This window comes from Acanthochromis polyacanthus, chromosome 7 (assembly GCF_021347895.1).
Source record: "Acanthochromis polyacanthus isolate Apoly-LR-REF ecotype Palm Island chromosome 7, KAUST_Apoly_ChrSc, whole genome shotgun sequence".
Classification (NCBI taxonomy): Eukaryota; Metazoa; Chordata; class Actinopteri; family Pomacentridae; genus Acanthochromis; species Acanthochromis polyacanthus.
In genome coordinates, this window is record NC_067119.1 from 16808917 (window position 1) to 16829819 (window position 20903).

The window sequence follows — 20903 nt, forward strand, 5'->3', positions numbered from 1 at the left end:
TGAACTGTCTGTGTGTGAGTCCATCTGCTGATGCTGAATTAGACTCACAGAACACAAATTTTTTCACTTTGAAATTGCCAACTTTTCATGGAGTGTGGCAGTGTCCACACAGGCTACATTTTCCAGAGCAGTGCTGTGGCAACAAGCACAGCAAAGCTTTCAGTCCAGTCTGAAATATTATTAGGAATCAATATGCGATGCCATTTTTGTTGTTGCCACAAATACGTACCTGAGAAAAGCCATTTCATGTAACTGTGGCATGAGGTACCAGTGGTGCAGTCTGCAACCACCAACTAGAAGCATGTGAAAAACGACCTATGTGCTAGCTATGTTTTTATGTAGGCTGAAAATCAATACAATTTAAGTAAATATAACTAAATGAAAAATAGCTTTTGATCTAATAAACCCCCTTTGCCATGTTGGTGTAGCTTAGATTGTTACATGGGGTAACTTCAATGTTTCTTCAGAGCTTCATAGAATGTAGGGTAACTGCTAGCTTAGCTTACTACACTTTCTAAGTAGCGTTTCCAGCACTGAAAATGGCAGTTACACACACATGACATCCACAGACACATGCAAATCACATTCAGCTAACGGTACAGTACTGTGGTCTCATTATAGGTGACTGCATGCAGCCTGTGTCTAGTTCTATCAAACCAATAAGACCACGGCTGTGTGAGTACAACTTCTGACAGACGGCTCTCTCAGCAATTTTCTTTTGGCTTGGACAAGGTGTGTGTGTTACGCACACATACGCAAGTCTGCTAGTGTGTGTGCACGTCTAAGACCTTTCATCTGATAGTGATTGTGTCTGAGTCACTCATATTCAATTTTAAGAATGTCATTCTCAATATTTCACACCTCGCAACCCACATACCCCTCCTCTTCTTGTCAGTCCTCACCAACATCCTGTCTTGTTCTTTCTCCCCCTTTTCCCAAGGACAGCATGTCCACACTAACTCTGGTAGTTTACACAGATCTGAAACTTTTTAATTTCCCCCTTTAATTAAGCATGAAGTTATGCATTGTGCATACACCAGAGTGTCTGTATCTGCTTTGTTTGTCTGCTAGTCTCACACATTTTTGTGTTTTCACTTTTTACTTTTACTTGAACTTGAAATATTCCTAAATAAGTGCATGCCATCTGGTCCCCATTTTTGTAATGGGATATCAAGTTAGGATCTTAATTTTAGGATTCAGCAAAACTGCTCTGTGGAGTTTTTATGCAGGGAATCTCCATAAGCAGGTCCCACTTTTGTCTGTACCTTACACTAAAAGGACATATAGGGCTCTTACAAACGTTTTTTGAACTGCACGTGTGTCTTTGCTTGTGTACTTTGTACCTATTTTGGAGTGGATCGCAAAGTGTAGAGCAGCAGGCCATACATGGACCAGCCACAACATTAAAAACACAGACGGGTCAAGTGAATAACATTGATCATCTTGTTACAATATAATGTTCTGCTGGGAAGCCACTGGTCACGTCAGTTAAGTAGATATTACGTTGACACGTACAATCCACCTTTACATTGCTACAGAGCAAACACACGCCCAATGGTAATGTTACTCACTGACAGCAGTGGCGTCTCTGCAGCATTACAATGAGCCCCAGTTGCAAATTTTCCCTCATAAATGATATTTTATTCTAATAAAGGACATTCTATTCTGGCAGCATGAGGAGGACCAACACAATATTAGGCAAGTGGTCTTAATGTTGTGACTGATCTTTGTATTTTTCCCAATGAAACCATAATTATGACCAATCTAAAAACTGCAATTGCATTAATACCTGTATGTTCACACACAAAAACACACACAGTGCATCAGTTGTTATTTATCCTCCGCTTTTGCACTGGCTAGAAAAACACTTCAGTTTTCCACTCGCTGGCTGATATTAAGTTTTTTTTTACTGTGCTTTGTGACACTACATGTCCATAAGTTGAGCTGTTACTGGTGTCAGAAGTTCTCTCCTTTTCACAGACCTTCTTCTCTTTGACTGCCATTGTTGAACTGAGTAGCTTGACTAGAAATCATATACACTACCAGTCAAGTTAGACTGCTAGTGTACATTCTGATCACAATTTTAAGAAATCAAAATGATATAGATTAAATAAACTTACTTAAGAGGCACGGAAAGAACTAAATCTTCCAACTGGCTAAAAGCAGGCCTGTTTCTTTCTTGTTAGTATGAGTGCACAATTGCATTTTGCCACATTTGATTGGTCAGTGAAAAGGTCCTCGTCTCTGGAGACACACAAAGGTAATGTGGGGAAAGAAAATGTAGTCAAGACCTCAGAGAATAGTTTGAACAAGTGCTTTCTCTGTTGCTCTTTTACTTTCTATTGAAAAAAATACTTTGCAAATTATAAACTTACAAAAGTTGCTATGCTTTCACCTTTCATTCTCAACTCTCACCTTTTACTTTGTCCTTACCCTTTATATTGTTCCTGGTTCTGTATTCCCACCTCCTTTCCTCCCATGTCCTTGTGGTTTATTTATTTCCAGTATACTGCTGTCATGTTGGATTGGCCACTATGAAAACCTAAGCTTTTCTGTCTTTCTGCTCAGCCTTCTCTTTTGTGATATACTCTTGCCTCGGCAGACACTATAATGTCTGGGTGAGCACTAACAAGGTGTCTAACAAGGTGTGGTGCACTCAGCTCTCCCACTGTTTTATCTCTTTTGACCAACCTATCTTGTGCTCTTTTTTGTTTTCTTCCATTTGGCTGAGGGGTCTTGGAGCTTTGTTGAGGGGAGAGAGAGACGCAGTTGCATTGTTAACATAAATGAACACATAAATCTTACTTATCTATCTTATTTTCCTCTTCAATGCTTTTTGAAAAGCAGTTTTAAAATCATTTGGCCCCGAGTTGGTAAGTGCAGTTAGTAAGAGGTTCATTCATTACATTGAGATTTTCTCAACATATTGTGAGCTTTTTGGCTTTTATTTTCAGACACAAGTTCCTACATTCACCCATCAGATACCCAACACAATGCGACAATAATTAAAATTCTGACAAAAAGTTACAGTGAACAAAACATCTATCAACAAGCAATTAAATCTGTTGTTTATTCCAGCTGCATTCTACTCAAAGCCTGACCTTTACAACACATTCACTGGGAAATAAACGGGATTCATTCGCTCTGTTTATCTGAGGCCGTTAACAACTGAGCACCCAAAATAAATATGCTTGTATTACAATTAAGTCAACCTTCTCATTACTGTCCCTGGTAACAACAGCATCTCTCACTCCCTTGAAAGAGAATCTCGTTAGAACAAAACCAGCCGCTTGCCGTTTGCTTGGAAGTCACACTGACAGATGCAGATTTTGTGTGAGGTACGTCTTCAGTCAACCAAACAACAATCTAGACAGTAAAACGTGGGCATGGATGAGTGCCATGCGTTTTAGCTTAAAGATTTGTTCAATCTGGTGCAGATCCCTGTCTATCTGTCCCTGGCTCCTGCGGAATGTGACAATACTTCAGCAGAACAACATCTTGTTGATGCAGCTTAATCAGTATGATGAAAAATTTAAGGTAGAGGAAGTGAGAGACAGCTCAAACAGCAGGTGAAAGTCAACACATGCAATTCATTACCCCCGAACATATGTATATAAAACACAAACCTGCTGAGCAATATGAAACGGATATTTTTGCTGGTGGTTGCAGAAATTAAAATTGGAGACAACAATCAAAACAAAGGAGGTGCTTTAGCCATTTTAAGTAGTTTACAAGTCTCTTCATACAGAGACTACAACAACATTTTGTTGGAGACTTAAAATGTATAAAATGTCATATTTGCTACCGAAGTACCAGAAAGCCTTATAATGTGAAAAAAAAAGACAAACCCTTCAGGAACAGCAACTGAGCAGGTAGTACTCTTATTGGACAGCCATACAATAGATGTTAACACAGAGAAGCAGTCAATTAAGATGATAAACTCCCACAAAAGAGTTGTACATCATGACAAATGCAGAGAATTACCACCCTACTGCAGTTCCCCAAAGCTTAATAGTGTTGATTCACTAATATTAAGCTCACAAAAGACTTCAGAAATCCTGAAATCTAAACACATACAATGTGCACGACAGTATTTACAAGACTGTTTGTTTATCTTGTTTCCTGCCAGACAGCTGAAATCAATAGTTATGCATGCAGCTGCATGCAAGAAGTGAAAATTCTTGATATAGCAAGGAAAAGAGAATCGTATCAAATTAAAGCCATGATGATGTTTGTATCCTGCTACCTTCCGTGTCCAACTCCTAATTCGCTTTCATTTTCTGTCAGTCACTGCTGCTCTTACGGGCTGTTCCAGAGGTGCTCCAACTGCAAAGCACCTCATATTTTGTGACAAGAATTTTAAGCACGTCAGAAAGTACTCAGGAATCTAGAACGATCCCACAGCAGGTGAAGACGCATCTCTAGCAGCTCAAACTTAAGTAGCATCTATGAGGAGCAGGAGCAAGGATTTGGAAATGATCAGGGGTTTTGTCTGAGACTTCAAAAACTTTTCTGGGGCAGCAAACTCAGTGTTAAAATCGTGTAGTCTGACCTCATCTCAGCAGCTTTCTGGCCTGCATAGTCACTGTTCTTGCTCACTCTCATATAACCACTTCTGACCCAAAAAAAATGGTAATGCTAGTCTGCATCTGTTAGACAGAGTCTTTACTAACAAATAATAACGGCTTAAAAAGTTATGCGTCTCGTGTACAGCCTATTTTTGCCGAAAGTGTAGTAAAAATATAGCAGTATTTTTGTCTAACTGTATTTAATTTCTGGGAATCCATAAAAAATTGCTCATGTTAGGGTAAATTGTTTCTTCCAGAGACTAGTATCACCCCACTGAAGTACAGTACTGGAGTAAATGTACGTAAATTACTTTTAGAAAGCGAAAGAAGGCTGGCCAGATGGATGTTTGGAGGACAGAAGGGACACATCCCATTCAAACTTGCTCTTAAAATGAGGCTAACCCAGTTGGACCCCCTCATACGTGAGCAGTAAGAAAGTAGTGGCCGGAGGGGGCCAAGTGAGATCGCTGAGAAGTGGAGAGAAAAAAGAAGGGAAAGAAAGGAAGCAACCGAGACAGAAACAGAACAAAAGAGCACCGAGTGGAAGAGAGAGCAGGAGAGAGACATGCATTTAATGGAACTGCTGAGAGATGGTCTCTTTTCACAGTGGCACATCTCTGTAGCCAGAAAGAGGCTGTGAGGGGGACAGAGAGAAAATAGAGGGACGATAGATGGAGAGATAGAGGGGTAAAGTCAGGAGGGATGGACGTCCTAAAGTTGGGTCCACTTCACAGCAGCACAACAGAGTCGTTAGAGAGGGATAATGGATTAGAAGCAGTCATAAAGAGAGGAAGAGAGGGAGAAAAGAAGAAGAGAGCAGGGAAATGATGATAACGTTGGCTTCCCAGCAGTATGGCACAGCAGAAACAGAGATAATGATGGAGGGAGAGACGCATAGAGGAAGCAAGAGAGGGAATGGGGAGAAGAGAATGTGAATGCAACTCATACTGAGAAAACCCAGCAGTAAGTAGAGAGAATTGGAGAAAAGGAGAGAACTGAGGGAAGGAAGGATGAAATACAAAAGAAGAGGGGATGGAAACAGAGAAACATTTCTTATATATGGCTCTGCAACAAAGCTGTGAAAAGAAGACACTACTCTTCTTGCTCACTCACATACACAGTGACACAGTCACTCGTGCAGATGCTGTAGATGCGCAGCAGGGGACAGCGGGAAAAAGGAAGATGCAGAGAGGAAAGAGAGAGATGTTCGGAGCAGCAGATGGAAAGATGAAAGCATTGATTATGGCCTATGGCCCTGACTCCATGTGTGTGTTTGCGTATTTGCACAATTTTCTTCGCACAGTGAAAACAAATAATCAGTGTGTGTGGGACTGTGTACGCATTTCCTGCAAAGATAGCTTCTAATTGAGAGACAGCAGCTCTCACGCTGACAGCGTGGCTGCATGCAAAGATAACACACACACACGCATATGTGCATACACCCACAAAAACACAATCTGTTTCTGCACAGTGTCTTTTCTCCTCCCCTACTAGTTTGGACATTAATCATGGGAGAGCAACAGAAAGCGAGAAAGAGAGAACGACTGGCAAAGATTTGTGAAAGACAAATATTCAAGGTGACAACAGAGTTTTGCTTTTGACTGTTTTAATTTAGCTCAGTTTTGCTGCAGGCAAAACTTGGGAGTCAGGACAGGACAGAGGAAGAGGAGAAATGGTGAGACAGATAAGGGGAGACAGGAAGGTATCAAAACAGGAACTAGGATGGAGGAACAAGGTAACTTGTCCACCCTCAACTATTCTGACTTGCATAACAGAGCTTGTCTCCCTCCTACGCGAGTTACATGTCTGCAGAGACGTCTCATTTGACTGTCGACTTTTGTTTGTTGTTTCTCTATTTAAATTACAACAAAGGTCATGGTCGAAAGGTGTGGACACTTTAGCTTTCTTCTTCTCTAGAGAGTATAGCTGTGCACCAGAAATAAATAGGTAAAAACAATTACCCCCCCCCCCCCCCCCCCCAAAAAAAAAAAAAAAAAAAAATAGTATTGAGGTAGTTTCAGTTTTAAAATGCAGCTGGAGACCGTCTGTGTGGAACACAGTGCCTGAGCACCCGAGGGCATCCAACACCCCGAGCTTTCAGTGTAAAACTGGACCTATAAACCTCTCTCTACAGCAAAACGTTTTTCTTTGCATTGCTAAATTATCTCCCACTGCTTTTACTGTTATTTCTCAGCTTCCTTGTGTTTTACTCCACTTACTTTCTTCTTAGTATAATATTTTTTTCTTGTAGCAATTTGAGGTTAATAAAATGATCACAAATGAATTGCATCATTACTGCATTTACTTGAAATATTTAATAGAATTATCCAGATCACTCAAACACAGTAACAAATGGTCACTCTAATTTCCAGTATTCATAGAAAATGATGTTTAATCCATTTCGCAGGCTGCAATTAGAACAGCATCATCATCCACAGTGATGAATAATGCTTTCATGTCGCGATATGCATGTGCTCATCACACCAGAGCAGCATATTTTTTTTGTGTGCTTGTCTACAGTTTTCCAAAACAATGAGGGAGGCAGGCATTTCCTTATTAGCACCTCTGCTCAACTTGGTGAAACTTTGGTCTGAGGTGGTACTACTTTCTTCTGACCATGCTCCCCACATCTCACCCTAACTGCTACAGGCTGTCTTGTTCTCAGTCGTCCTGGGTTCTTGCATGTTATCATCCTCCTGCTCTCCCTCTACTGACTGCCTGTGGTGGCTCATTTCAGATCCAAAACCTGGTGTATAAGACTGCAAATGAGTGCACTTCTCCATCCCTTCAAGCCATGGTCGGTCCGGGTAGCAGCTAGTCAGTGCCCTGCACTCTCAATGTTGTCTGCTTGGCTGTCCTAATATTGTGACCTGGTAATCATTCATCTCAGCCATGACTCTCCAACCTCCTGGCTCTGAAAAATATTGGAATGACCTTCCCACCTCAGCCAGGGCCAAAGAGCAACCTAACTGAAGCTGAAAATTAATCTCCTTAGGAACATTTCACATCCTTTAAATCATATCCTCTCTCCTACATCTTCCCTGCGTGGACGACTTACGTACTTCATCCAGACTGCTGCTTTTATTATGTGATCACCTATTTTTTCACTCATATTCCAGCTATTTTCACTGTCTTTGTTCACTGCTAAAATGTCCAAATCCCATACAGAAGAAGACAAATTGAATGCAATCAAAACCAGAGTCGAGGCCTGTGCAGATGTGTATTCGTAGATGATCTCTCGTATCAGCCAAATCCACTGCATGTTTTTGAGTTACGGGGACACAGTTGTTTTTCATCGTACAGTAGGAAAAGCAGATAATCATGAACACAAAATTGAATGTTCCATGGCTTATTTACCAACACCATGTACTCTAGACTACTTGGCCTTATAGTTCTCTTCCTCGGTATGTTTTATTGCACTTTAAAGTATGTAGGAACTTTTCGTCATGCTCGCTGATGCATTGTGTGACCTTGTTCTGACTGAGTGAGCTGTATATCCACTTTTTATATCCTCTAGCTGATGGCTGCTTGTAAAGTTAGCATTGTATAAATTTATGTTCAATCTCTTCTTCTGCCTTGTTTTCAAAGATTGGATGCAAACAATGACAGCCCTCTGCCAATATTAGTGTTGACATGCAATTACTAAAGTGAGGATAGTGTGCATGTGGGACTGGTGACTTTTTTTTGTCTTATTTCTTATTCTTTATTTAAACTGTCAGTGAGCAAATGATTAATATTTCTTTTCTGTCAAAGTTGCTCTTTGATGTGTTCTTTTGTTTTTGATGAGATACTGGATTACTGGTGAATAATAAAATCAAATCCCATGATTTCTGCTAGGCCTTTGATGTAGTAGTTAAAGTCAAGAACTAACCAGCAGATTCTGTGCGATGCAGTCCTTCCCATTGCGTCTCTTTACTTCCTCCTTTTTCTGCCTCTCTCACTCTCATTGAGACCAATTAGACATAGTTTATGGAGTACAGACATTTTTCCCACTCCATCTTCTGCACACACATGCCAGACTGAGAGACCTCTGGGTGAGGTTGTAAACAAACAGTCACTTGGCGGATGCCCTGGTGGCTCTGATGAGCTAAAAGGAAGAATAGAATTTGTAAAGGGGACACATGAAGAGAAAGAGAAGGAGGAGAGATGACTGGAGGAAAGCAGAAAAGATCAAAATCAGGGACAAAGGGGACTGAAAAAGATGAAAGGTAGGAAAATTGAAGGAGAAGGAGAAGTGGATGGTAACATTAAAAATGAAATTGTCAAACTGAAGAAAAGAAAAAGAGAAGGGTTGAAAGAAATCAATGCTGTCCTTCTGCACCTCCCTTTTCTCCTCTAATGTTCTCCTCCTCCGCTCACCGTGGAAGCTACAGAGCCAAAAGCAAAATTCTGGCATTATGTTTGACTATTTGCTCTCATCACTCATCTCCAACTTCCTCCTGTTGTGGATGCCTTTGCCTCTGAATCAATTTTCCCAAAGGGTAATACTTCAGGGTGAAGCACAAAGGTCTGGGACATTATAGAGGCACTGTGAGAGAACTGCCAAATTAATATTCTGTGTTTATGCATGTGTGTGAGTGCATGTTTGTGTGTTCACAAAGACAGCACTGTCTGTATGGAACTTTTTTTGTACCTGCAATTCTAGTATTTTAAATTAATCCTAATATCAGTCAAGATATATTTGAATGTCATAATTAGCTATTGGGTATATGAGAAAAAGGATATCTGCTTTCCAAAATGACTGCGAGGATGAAAGCATTCCAGGTGACTTTAAAAGCTAGTGAAGGTCAGCCCACTTAGCCTTGCGGCAGTAAACTGTTCATGCTCACTTAATTTTGTGAGAGATATTTCTGGCTAGGCATATCAGAAATGAATCACCTGTGGCTAAAGCACAGTCCTTTTCACATGACCAGGAAGTAAATGGCACCTCACAATGAACACAGAAGTACACACACCAGCACAACACACAACCAGTATGTACGCCTCCATTAACCAGTGAAGTCGCAGTTTCTGCTGATGTCTGTTACGACTCCTACAATACATGGATTGAAGACTATGCAGACAAACACAAAACAGTCTAATTCATTGAATGTGTTCACATGCTTGGCCAGTAAAGCTTATTCTGACAGAACACACAGTTGCAGCCATGGCAGTAGCCATGCAAATATAAATGTTGTTGCAAAGAAGCTACAAATTCTAAATGTAATTCTCATATCTTCAAGCTAGCAACAAAAAAATATCTATATTATCACCACAGATTCAAGGTGGACACCAAAGATTATTGCCACTCATTCAGTATCTGATTAAACGTGATATATGGTCACAATCCTCCCTTATGTTCCTGAGTTATGGCAAAAAACATGCTTTAATCAGTTCATCGAAGGGTCCAAGGGCCTGTTTGTGCCAAATTTTAAGAATGTTGTGTTTTTGTGAAAAGGGTGGATGGACAGTATGTACAAGCAGACAAATGACTGAAAAGCGTAATGCCTCCAGCCATAGTTGTTGTTGGTACAGAGGCATATAAACAGTCACTAAAGTGCAAGCGAGGAAAGAACGATGAAGGACCTGATAACAAAAGAATCATTAATAATTTAAACGGAGTTCTTGATTAACTCTGAACCAGCTGCTGAGTGTCACAAACTGGTAACAACTCTTCCATCACTAATTAATTAATCATTAGTTATTTTATTTGCGCTGTCTCTAGTTTGTTTTTAAGGAACTACTTGTAAATCCCTCTAAAAACCAAATACCTGCATGTTGTGTGATGAGTTTGTGGTTGAGTAATTAGTAAAAAATGTTTAGTAAGTAGCTTGTACTACACAATGAATGATTCAGATTTATTCACTTCAAAAGAAAGTCATTAATGATTCAGTAATTGCTACATAAGTTTTGATTTATTCCTCACTGACCCCTACTTGTTCCTCAGTAACTACACACATTTTTGTGAATCGTACTGGTGTGTATCACCTTGTATATGCATACAAAGGACAAAGCCACTCTTAAAGAGCTAGATCCTTTCTCTCGCTCCCTCTTTTTTCTTTCTAATGATGCCATGACTAAAATGTTAATTACAGCTAAAAAGAGAAATGATCGTGAATATCAAACAGCAATTAGCGTGTATCATCATCATCATCATTACCACCATTATCTGCAGCACAAGATGGAGGATTATTTACCAAACGGTGAAATGCTCATCAGTTGCTTATTCAGGGCCCAAAATGTTTCACAGGCGGTGTTAAAAAAAATCATTCCTCCTTAAATTTGCATAATTAATGTAGCTTAAAAAATTAACTATTGCAAGGCCCAGAGCATGACAACAACAGTACATTATGTTCATTTGAAAAGAGCAGATATTTAGACAAAACACAAGCATGAGCCAAGGAATATGAAGATACTTGTGTATCTTTTTATGTTGTAGAAAAATGTATTCTTAATGAAACACGGGAATTAGTTGAAAAACAGACATAATGGATATACACATTTATGTGTCCTTTCTTTCCCCTGTTCCCAGTTCAATTTCCTGTCTTTGCCATGCCTCTGTACCTACACTGATGACATTTAAATCCTTCTTCAGGTGTCAATTGTCTGATCTCTACATGTGGGCATGGCCTGATGGATCCTAGAAAATCTTTGGGCAGATAACCAGGTTGAGGCCATTATCCTTCGCTCAATCCATGTGGAACAAAATGTCTCCTCCCTTTTGTTCTAATTCGACTATTGTGCTGAAACATGAAAGGTCAGTTCACACTTATGACACCCAGAGGACAGGTATTATCAAATTGAAGACATTCGACTGGTTTAGCAATCACATTTTTTGTTCTGTGCTTCCTACCCCTCCCATTATCCCTCATCTTTTACCTTTGAAATGGAACCTGCAAAAAAAAGCATGATGTGGTAAAAGTCCATATCCCCCCACGAGCAAAATATTAAACATGTGCAAGCGAAAAGTGTCACAAGTAACCACAAGGAGACTAATTTGATGAGAATGTCATCAAAATTTAAATTAGGTATGATTTTTTATTTTTATAGGTATGGCCTTGGACAGTTTTAGATCATAACGCATTTATATAAAAAACACTAATATTTACCACCACAGCAGTGCAGCTAACCATCCAACATTCTATTCATTCATGCATCAGGCAGTACTGTTTGTTTTCCCCCTCCTCCTTTCCCCTTCCTCTATCCCATTTCTTTCTTACCTTGTTGTACAAAGGATCCATAGACAAACCACATGGAATTATACAGTGTTGTCGAAGACACGGATCCCATGGGTAGCCGGGGTGGGTTGAGCCAGTTGAGCAAGTACACCAGGACGCCAACGAGAAGCACAGTGCCTGCAATGCACGCCCACAGTGACAGGTCGAAGGGTGCCAGGCAGGCAAACATGTCCACGGTGCGTTCGGCCTTGCGCAGCAGAACGCCCACAGAATAATCCATGTAGCGGGTGGTGAAGTCCACAACGCTCTCTCGCTCAGGCGTGATGGTCAAAGCCGAGAGTCCCACATCGGCTCGCTGCAAGAGGCAGAGAGGAAGGGAGAAGTTTTTAGTATCAACACTGTGAAAATGTGTAGGTGAGGAACTCACCTGGAAAAAGTAGGCTGTTGTACCTTATGATAAGTTAAGACCTGCGAAATAATGCAGGTAAATACTGAATACAAAGAAATGTGACAAGTACACAGGAATATCTGTTCTTTTGCTCAGTAAATTGAAATGTTTGTTGTTTGTTTTGATTTAAGGTTAAGATGGTTACTGGTAATGGTACCAGTACTTGAATTAACTGGATATTTAGATTTTTTTCATGATTGTGCAACTATGACAGTCCCCGTTTCAGTCTACTAAATTTAGGTAATGATGAATTCTCTCAGATATGAACAAATTAATTACAGTGTTTACCACTTTTAGTAAATTAAGCAATGGAAATGAAGCAAACATGGGTTTGACTAAACATTTTAACTTACAGAGACGAACAATGATCTGTTTATCCTTCTTACCTTCCTATTATTGAGCTGACTTACAAGTAAACAAAAACTGAAGATAATTAAAGATAAAACTAAGGTAAGAAAGAAGCGAATACCTAAAAGCAAGCTCATTTGCGAATACTCTTATTATGAGCTTCATGTTGTGGCTTTTATTTCTCGTGACTGACATAGGTATGCATGGGTTCCCTTTTAACATCACTCTGTGCGCAAGGTGGATAAGGTGGATGATGTTTGATGTTTGACCTCTGAATCATTTATTCATGAATTCATTGATCTGCTTCTTTGTGAGTATGCCTTCATACGCACTTAAACCCTTTTCTTATCACTTGTAATTCTTAGACAACAAATGACTGCTTTAATTATTTACATGTAAAGGCTAAGTTAGAAAATACAACTGTCAGTGTGTCTGCCAGGAAAAATAGGCTGATCTTAGCTTTAATGCAGAAACAATGATGGCTAATTAAAATGTTTCCAGTCCCCAGTGCTTTGCTAGCAGCTGTAGACATCTGCTTGTACCATAACAAGGATTTAGAACGCTGCTGTGAGCGCATGCTTGTGTTTGAAATCTATACTAGTGCAAGAGAGGGCCCATATTATGAGCTTGTTCGATAATGAGATTTTCTTCGTTGCTAGAAACAATGGACTGTAACAAGTTAGGTGAATTTGTAGGTGAAGGCTAAGGCCTACAGGCACGGTACACACAAGGATTATGCACTTATAAAGACACACATCGGATCCATATCCACACACACATACACGCACGCACGCACGCACGCACGCACGCACGCACGCACGCACGCAAGACAAACACGTTTTTAATCCACTGTAGGCAGAAAAAATCTGCTAATTTCACAGTTGAGTGAAGAAACAAAATGCTTAAATGTGCAGAAATTGTCACTTACACTGCATAAGAAGAATATTATGAAAAACCCTGCAGGATGCCTTTTGGTCGAGACACCATGATATGCATGCAAGTGTGTGTATGTAGAGAGAAGAGATGAATTTCTAAGCTAACACATGCGGTCAGTCAACACAGAAAGTTACTGAGAGCACTCTGGGTAATAATTATCTGGTATAATTGGGTTTTTGGAGAGATAAACCTTGTTGCTGACTGATGGGGAAAACAAAATATTTTGCATGTTCAGTTTATTTACAGCTTGTGCTTGTCTGTGTACACATAAATATGCATTGTGCTTAAAGCGTTTCTCTATAATTTTGTGAGCTGGGATACAGATGCTGAATACAAACACAAGTATTCAAGGTCAAGGGAAGGAGAGCGGAGTCTTGAAAACTGCTCAAGCCTGACACACGTCCAAAAGAAAAAAATGAAATGAAGGCATGGAAAACTTTGGAAAAAACACTGCTGATAATAAAGCAAACAAACATAACAAAAAAAAACATCTTTGATCCATGGAGAATGAAGAAAATGTGCAGCAGCTTAATACAGTTCCAGGAGGACATTGAAGGGCATGGCACACATGAAGATATCAGCATGAACTTACATAAACATGCTTACACATGTATATCCAGCAAGACATTGCCATCCAAGGGCAGAATAGTATCTATTGCACAGGGATGTCTGAGGATTTGGTCTGGGAAGTGTTGTATATGAGAATATACTTCTGCAACTGAAGGTTTATAGTGTGATGATGTGAACGATATTTAACAGCTGCTTATAGCAGAAAAGCATAGAGACATTGACTTTAAGAGGTACAGTAAGTGATGTGGTAAATGTTGTGGTCAGTCGTTAAAGTTGTGGTCAGTGTTGCACAGCTAAAATGACTAAATTGAATATCAAATTGCTTTATAAGAGGTCTTAATGACACTGCATCAGTTTTGTTGGCAACAAATCGTAACTTGGTTCAGGACGTAATTCAATTTCTCTTTTTGTGGCATCGTAAGTAAATGGTATGCCCAAAAATATGTGAATTGCAACTACAGGAGAGTTGCAGTGGTATTCATGAATCAAGTTACTTCACTGTACATGATGTACATAGTGGAAATACTTTATCTGGGCCCTACTCAGTTCTATCATTAATCAGGAAAAAAAAGTTAAATTATTGTGATACTGCATTGATCTTGCCGCATTCCACTTTAGCAAACATAATTTTAGGGACAAAAGAATGGCATGACTGTAGGCAACTAAGAGGAATTCATGGCCTTCTTGATGGCAGCCCCCCACATGCCAGCAGTCATTAAACTTTTTACTGTATCAAGGCACCAGTGGAACAGACAAAAAACCCTGAAACCATGAGCTGTTTGGTTTTTAAAAAGCTTCTTGTATTGTCGCCATGTATTTGTAAGGATTTTTTTCTTCCGAGTCTTAAGGAGAATAAATCCTAACCAACGTCAGACTTGTAATAAAGATGGGCAATCTGAAGACAACTCTGTGTACATCTGAATGGTCATCTTTCTTCGATTTCTCTGCTCCTTAATTTGTTTCAACTGTGAAATATTATCAGGTGGTAATATCAAGCATATTTAGTACTTTGACAAAATAATCTGAAATATTTTACTGTTTGCCAGCACTAGAAAGGTTGTCCACGTCACAATTGGAAACCCTCATTAGAATATTAGAATGCCAAATATTAAATAATATTAAAAGGCCAATATCTTGGACATCCAAATTGAAGGCAATCACCTTGGGGGCACAAATAGTTGGTTTATTACACCAAGTTTGTTACACAGCTCAGAGCGAATTTGGTACAGTTTGGGATACATACATTGACCTGTATCAACATCCAACCAACATCTTTGTCAAAGTTAAAGTAGTTAGTTTCCAACAACACTAATTTATCAACCTGGACTCCCCTCCATCTATGTGGAATCCACATTTATAGCTCCACAACTCCACTCTTTTTTCACTTTCCACTGAAGCACTTTAAGTGTCTGCCAGTAGTTATGCATCAAACACTTGAATCTACTTGAAGCTTGTCAAATTATTTAAAAAGCCGCTCTGTTTTCACCAATGTGCAATATCACACAATCTTTGAGGTCAGCCCCTCTCTTCTTCCACTTCAGACTTCATGCTGCGAAAGATCGTGAATGAGTGCCTGAGTCTCTCTCCAAATTAAAGAAGTTTAAAGACGTCAAACCGGTAGACTCACTCAAATATTTGCTTTTGAAGTGGCATGATTTCAAGTGGGAATGCTATGATGGGGCTTAAAACTGTGACTCAACTTGTGGGAGGCTACAGTCCTACTTAATAAGTGAAGCCTTTGGAATATGCCTGCTTGCATGGATGCTTCTCCACTTTTTGTATTGGTGTAGTGTGGTGCATAAATAGGCAGCAAATATTCCATAAAATACTGTCTCTGCAACTTATGAAGACAGAATATGGACTTTAAATGTGATTGCTGTCCAATATTCAACTGTATGCATCGTCATGCATGTTTGTGTGTGTTCATGTGTGAAAATAAATCAGCTTCTCACCTTGAAGACCAATTCACCCATCAGTCCATTCCACTGACCGTCAGGCTGCAAGCTGCCATATTTGTGGTCCGGAGCAATGTAGATCTCATACTTAAAGCCCAAGTAGTTGGACAGAGCATCCAGAACGTCGATGGAAAAGCCCTGATACTTCTTTGGTTTCCCCAGAACATTTTCTGACACCATTACAAACGGCTCCTCCTAGAAGGCAACAATCAATCAACATGTCAGCAAGTCAGTCCAGCAGTCAATCAATACACCAGTCATTCAAGCATTAAATCAGCCATTACGCAAAGGGCCATTATAACGCCACAGACACTCATTCTGATGGCTCTAACCCTGTCTGTGAGAGCCTACATTGTGCATACAAAACCCCAAGAAGTAAAAGCAGATGCAACACAGACTACATATGAAGACAGGGTTGCCTCCATATCTTTAAGACCTGCTTCACGTTGAGTAATCACGTTGTTTGTCTTTCACTGGCAAATTGCTACCTTTGAATGCCTGCATTTCTCTGTGGACATTAAATTCTGCCTGCTACCTTAATTGAGCATTTACTATTGAAAATAATAATAATTAAAAAGACAACAAAAGATAAAACAAAACAGTGACCAGAAGTAAATGTGTCTTCATTTTTTTCAGATATTGACAAATGTACCAAACAAAACTGCACCACTGTGCTATTTTTTGTCCAAGAATACGTTGCATCCAACCTTTATGAGTGTATATGTCCACCTCTCCAAGTTCTTAACTCGGCATTTACTCATTTTGACTCTCTATTTGCAGTCAAAAGAAGATCAAGACGTACGCCTCAGTTGTATTTTGGCTGGGCTCCCAAAGTTCTCTACTCAGCCTCCGCCCCACAGTTTTTTTTATTCGCAGGGGGAACCAGATTTAATAATTTTAGAAGAAAAATAAACTATTTAACATTTCCAAGTGAAGTAAAAAGTTGAAAATCAATAATTGCACCAAGCAATTCAGCAGACATGTTTTTTGATTCGTTCATTTTGAAATACCATCAGGATGGCTGCTCCTCTTGTTTATCGATATCAGTGTGGTATGTAAAGGGCAGCTTACTGGTGAGGTTAAACGGCATCCAACAATGCTGACATTTTAGGCAATTAAGTGAACAAAGTGCCAAGAGAAACAGGGTATTTTTGAAAGTCGAAAGAAAAACTCTACTTTTGTTTACTGTACCTTAGAGTGGGCTTATCACTGAGGAGTTTTTTTTTTTTTTTTTATCTCCGGCTGTCCACCACCACTCTTTTCTTCTCTTTTCTTGAATAAATACCTATTGATGAGTGAAATGTTGTAGGCCAATATGTCCTGCAGATTTATGAGGGCTTGCAGGTTATCGACTGGATACTGACTGCACATTAAGCACACACATGCAGACACAAACATATGCACACGGGCTATGCTATGCATTAACTCGGCGGTTTCTAATCCTTGCTAGCTGCTGCAGGTCAATAAGCTATTAGGCAGTGAGTGGACATGCATGCCAAATCCCTTTCTCACCGCAAGCAAACATCAATCAAGGTAGGAATACCCATGAACACACGCACCCATACATACTGAGTGATTCCCCCTGAGTGCCTTTAATATCTAGTGGGGAAAAAAAACATATCTGAGCTTGTTGTATAGGGGAATAAAAGCAGAGTTGGCTATTTGCCCAGGTCCTGATACCAAAATACACTTGTAAGGTTAAGGCTCACGATATTTTTTATATCAATAATCGTGAACACAGCAGGGGATTTAAATATCAAGGTTTTATCATCAGTGATTTTTGTTTTTGTCACACTCCTGGTGCATTAATATGATGCACAAACTGAAATAGGATTTTTATAAATTATTATCAGAATTTTAAAATAATATCCCTCTGAAAAGAAATGTAATATCTTGAAGAATGTAATAAATCAAGCAGCTGTCAATAAAACCAGAGAAATGCTATAAACTGGAAAAACCGGAAAAAGTGAACAGCAGAGACTCCTTTATTTTAATTTCACTTACCATTAAGTTCCAAAAACTAGTTTAAAAAAATAGACAAAAAACAGTGGAGACTGTCCTATGAAAACACCTTCAAATTATCTTTTATCCCATTTCCTCTATTTTTTTTTATCCTGTTGTGAAGTTGATTGCTTTACAGCTGGTATTCCAAGTACACAGTCTCTGTTGTTAAGAAACACACACATATGAATGGACTCTCGTAATGTGCAAACATGTAGATGTACACACATATTCATCCTCACAAGCTTCCATGTTTCCCATGCAACAGCCAATCAACAACAGCAGCAAATCTGTGCAAACAAAGAAACTGACTGTGGAAATTTGTGTAGGTGTTTGAATGACATAGCAACAATAAAAATACCGTACGGTGTTTTATCTGATTATGGTGCACTGCAGGTAAAGGACTCTGGACAACACCAGAAATCAAAGCACCTCATGTCACTCTAATGCCTCAAAGCCAACCAACAGTTTGAGTTTAGCTCACTTTTCTGTGGCAAGGGCACAGGTTGTCTGAGACAGATGTCATTTCATGTTTGCTGTGCTTTACTTGACAGTTCTCTACTTCACTTCGACATCGACATGAACGTTTCCAACACCTAAAAAATAAACGAACACGCTGCAGTGTCACTGGTCTTTCTTTTTTTAAGCTCATGTCACACGGTGGCTAGTGGGGGGGAAACAGTCTGCCTGAAAGTAACCAGACGGATATATTTTGGAATAAATTTGCAATGAAAGAATTAGTCATGTGGTTGAAGAAAAATACTTAATAATCCTTAAAATGTGGTTCAAAGAGTTGATCAAGTGTTGGCTGTTGGCAACCTATGGGTCATGTAATCATTTAAACATTTCCCAGAGCTCACAGTTTGGTCTGGCTTTCAGCTTCTGGGCTCAATCGATACTCAGTCGATGGTTTCCAGACTGAAATCTTGTAACAGAAAATGACCTTGTTAGATGTAGTATGGCTTTGTGATGCTAATCTGTCTCTCTTGTGTCTCTTTTCTTTCTCTGTTGGTGTTCTGCAGTCTCCTCCTTTCTCCTGCCACTCACCAGCTGTAATATACAGCATTTGGCATCTTTCCACACCACAATGTCTCCAGCTTTCCCTAAACATATGTCTGGGACACCTCGTCTCCCTCCATCCCTCCGTCTATCCATCTATCAAGGTTACAATACTTCCCACTTTTCATCCTCGCAGTATTATCTCACATCCCTCAACATCCAGTAATCCTGCTGCTCTATCTCCGCTTTGTTTGCTTGATAGTGTTCCCAACTTTCAATTCCATCCCTCCTCCTCCCTTTCCCCTGCACTAATTCCTTTGGCACAAGTTCATCCTCTGTCTCCTCTTGACTGGAAGTACCACATGTGGTCTCAGTGCTGCTCGGGCGTTTCTGCAGACATGATTGAGCGAAGGAACCGCAATTTTCCACGAAGACTAAGTAATGGCATTTGAAGAGCCCTTTGAGGGAATGCTGATACTGACAGAGTCATGTGGTGATTTGCAGCACGGTGAGCATTTCAAAACACTCCGTGGATTTCTCTGTGAAACTGATGTGAGATGTATTTTAAAAAGCCCTGCCAATCTCTGCGGAAGATTAGATTTTATATTGTTATAAGAATGTATTTCCCCTCAGCATCTGTTTGATAAAGACAGAGAATATGAACTCCAAAACACCAGACAAGCTGTTCATATTGACAACCAACAGCAAAATCTTCAACTTTGTGGTTTATGTAGACAATGCATCGCAGATTTTTCTCAATGTCATTCTTTCGATAGGAGTTCAACAGATGCAAACTTTATTAACTGGAATATGTCACTTTGGCTAAAGTCCTACATGTTTATGTTAGTATAATGGCTCTGTGGTTTGGAGGTTAAGAGGTACCCGGAGCTATAGTGTGAAAGTTCTCAGCGAGCTACCATAGCTGCATTTCCTCACAGTTTGTCTAAATTATCCCAATGACAGCTTGACAAAATCACAACAGCAAAGGCTGCCCCCAACCTCAACCAAGTCCTTTTGTTGGTTCCTATAGTATTTTAGGTGCTAACCATAGTGTGGACATTGTAGGAAAAAAAACAAAACAACATTTTTACAAAATACTGTTCCGTGGTTGCCAATGTGTCTGTTCTTTTGTATTTACTAATTTTGCCATGTGTACTTCAGCAATTGTGGGAGTTCATAGTCGATGTAAATCTTTTTGAAAAAAAACCCAAACTTTTGTATTGGCAAAGTTAAATTAAGGATGTACCAAATGTAGTACCTTTTAGGCATTTGAGAGTTTTCAGAATTTTCTAAGCCTCTCTGACTACACAACAAAAGCAGACACAGAATGGTCAATTCTTTCTGATTCAAAAAGTTCTTAAAGCGTAAAGTTTTTTACTACCTGTTTTCACTACAGGGCAGTCCTTTTTAATCAACAACAGTTTGTAACAAAACTGTAACAGTTTAAAATACAGAATAGTTTTGGTTAGCTTTGATAGCTGTGAGAAAGAAATCCAGTTCCAACTTTTCATTCCTAAATTTCCAAAATCAGCATCAACAGAAAAAAAAGCACTGCAGTAGTCAGACAAACATGACTATAAGAGAAAACTGTCAGTGGATGCACGTGTAAACATTACAATGGACTAAATGAAGTATTACTTTACTTACAGCCCTGAAAACAAAATCACTACTGTCAAAAATCCATGTAAATGACATTCTAAAAAAACTGAATGCAACCTTATCAACCATCCCTAATTATCATTATCAATCATCACAATGCCTTCAATTGTTGGTTTCAGTCGTGGTTTCTGTGTGCCGTATTGTCCTACAAAGCAAAACTTTAGGTCTAATTTGGGAAAACACTGTGAGCGCTCTTCATTATCTCCAGAAATGGGAACCCAAGTTAAAGAGGGACATCTTCTGCCTTCGGCTGCATATTTGG

The 20903-nt window shown here is 39.5% G+C and overlaps 1 protein-coding gene across 1 annotated transcript in view; it reads right to left on the reverse strand.

Moving 5' to 3' along the window:
• The window catches only part of grid2 (glutamate receptor, ionotropic, delta 2), a 537930-nt gene that overhangs the window by 97641 nt on the left and 419386 nt on the right, over positions 1–20903 (reverse strand). Inside the window, 2 exon segments of the mRNA XM_051950360.1 lie at positions 11768–12080; positions 15980–16177. Of these exon segments, the coding sequence (XP_051806320.1) occupies positions 11768–12080; positions 15980–16177 (511 nt within the window).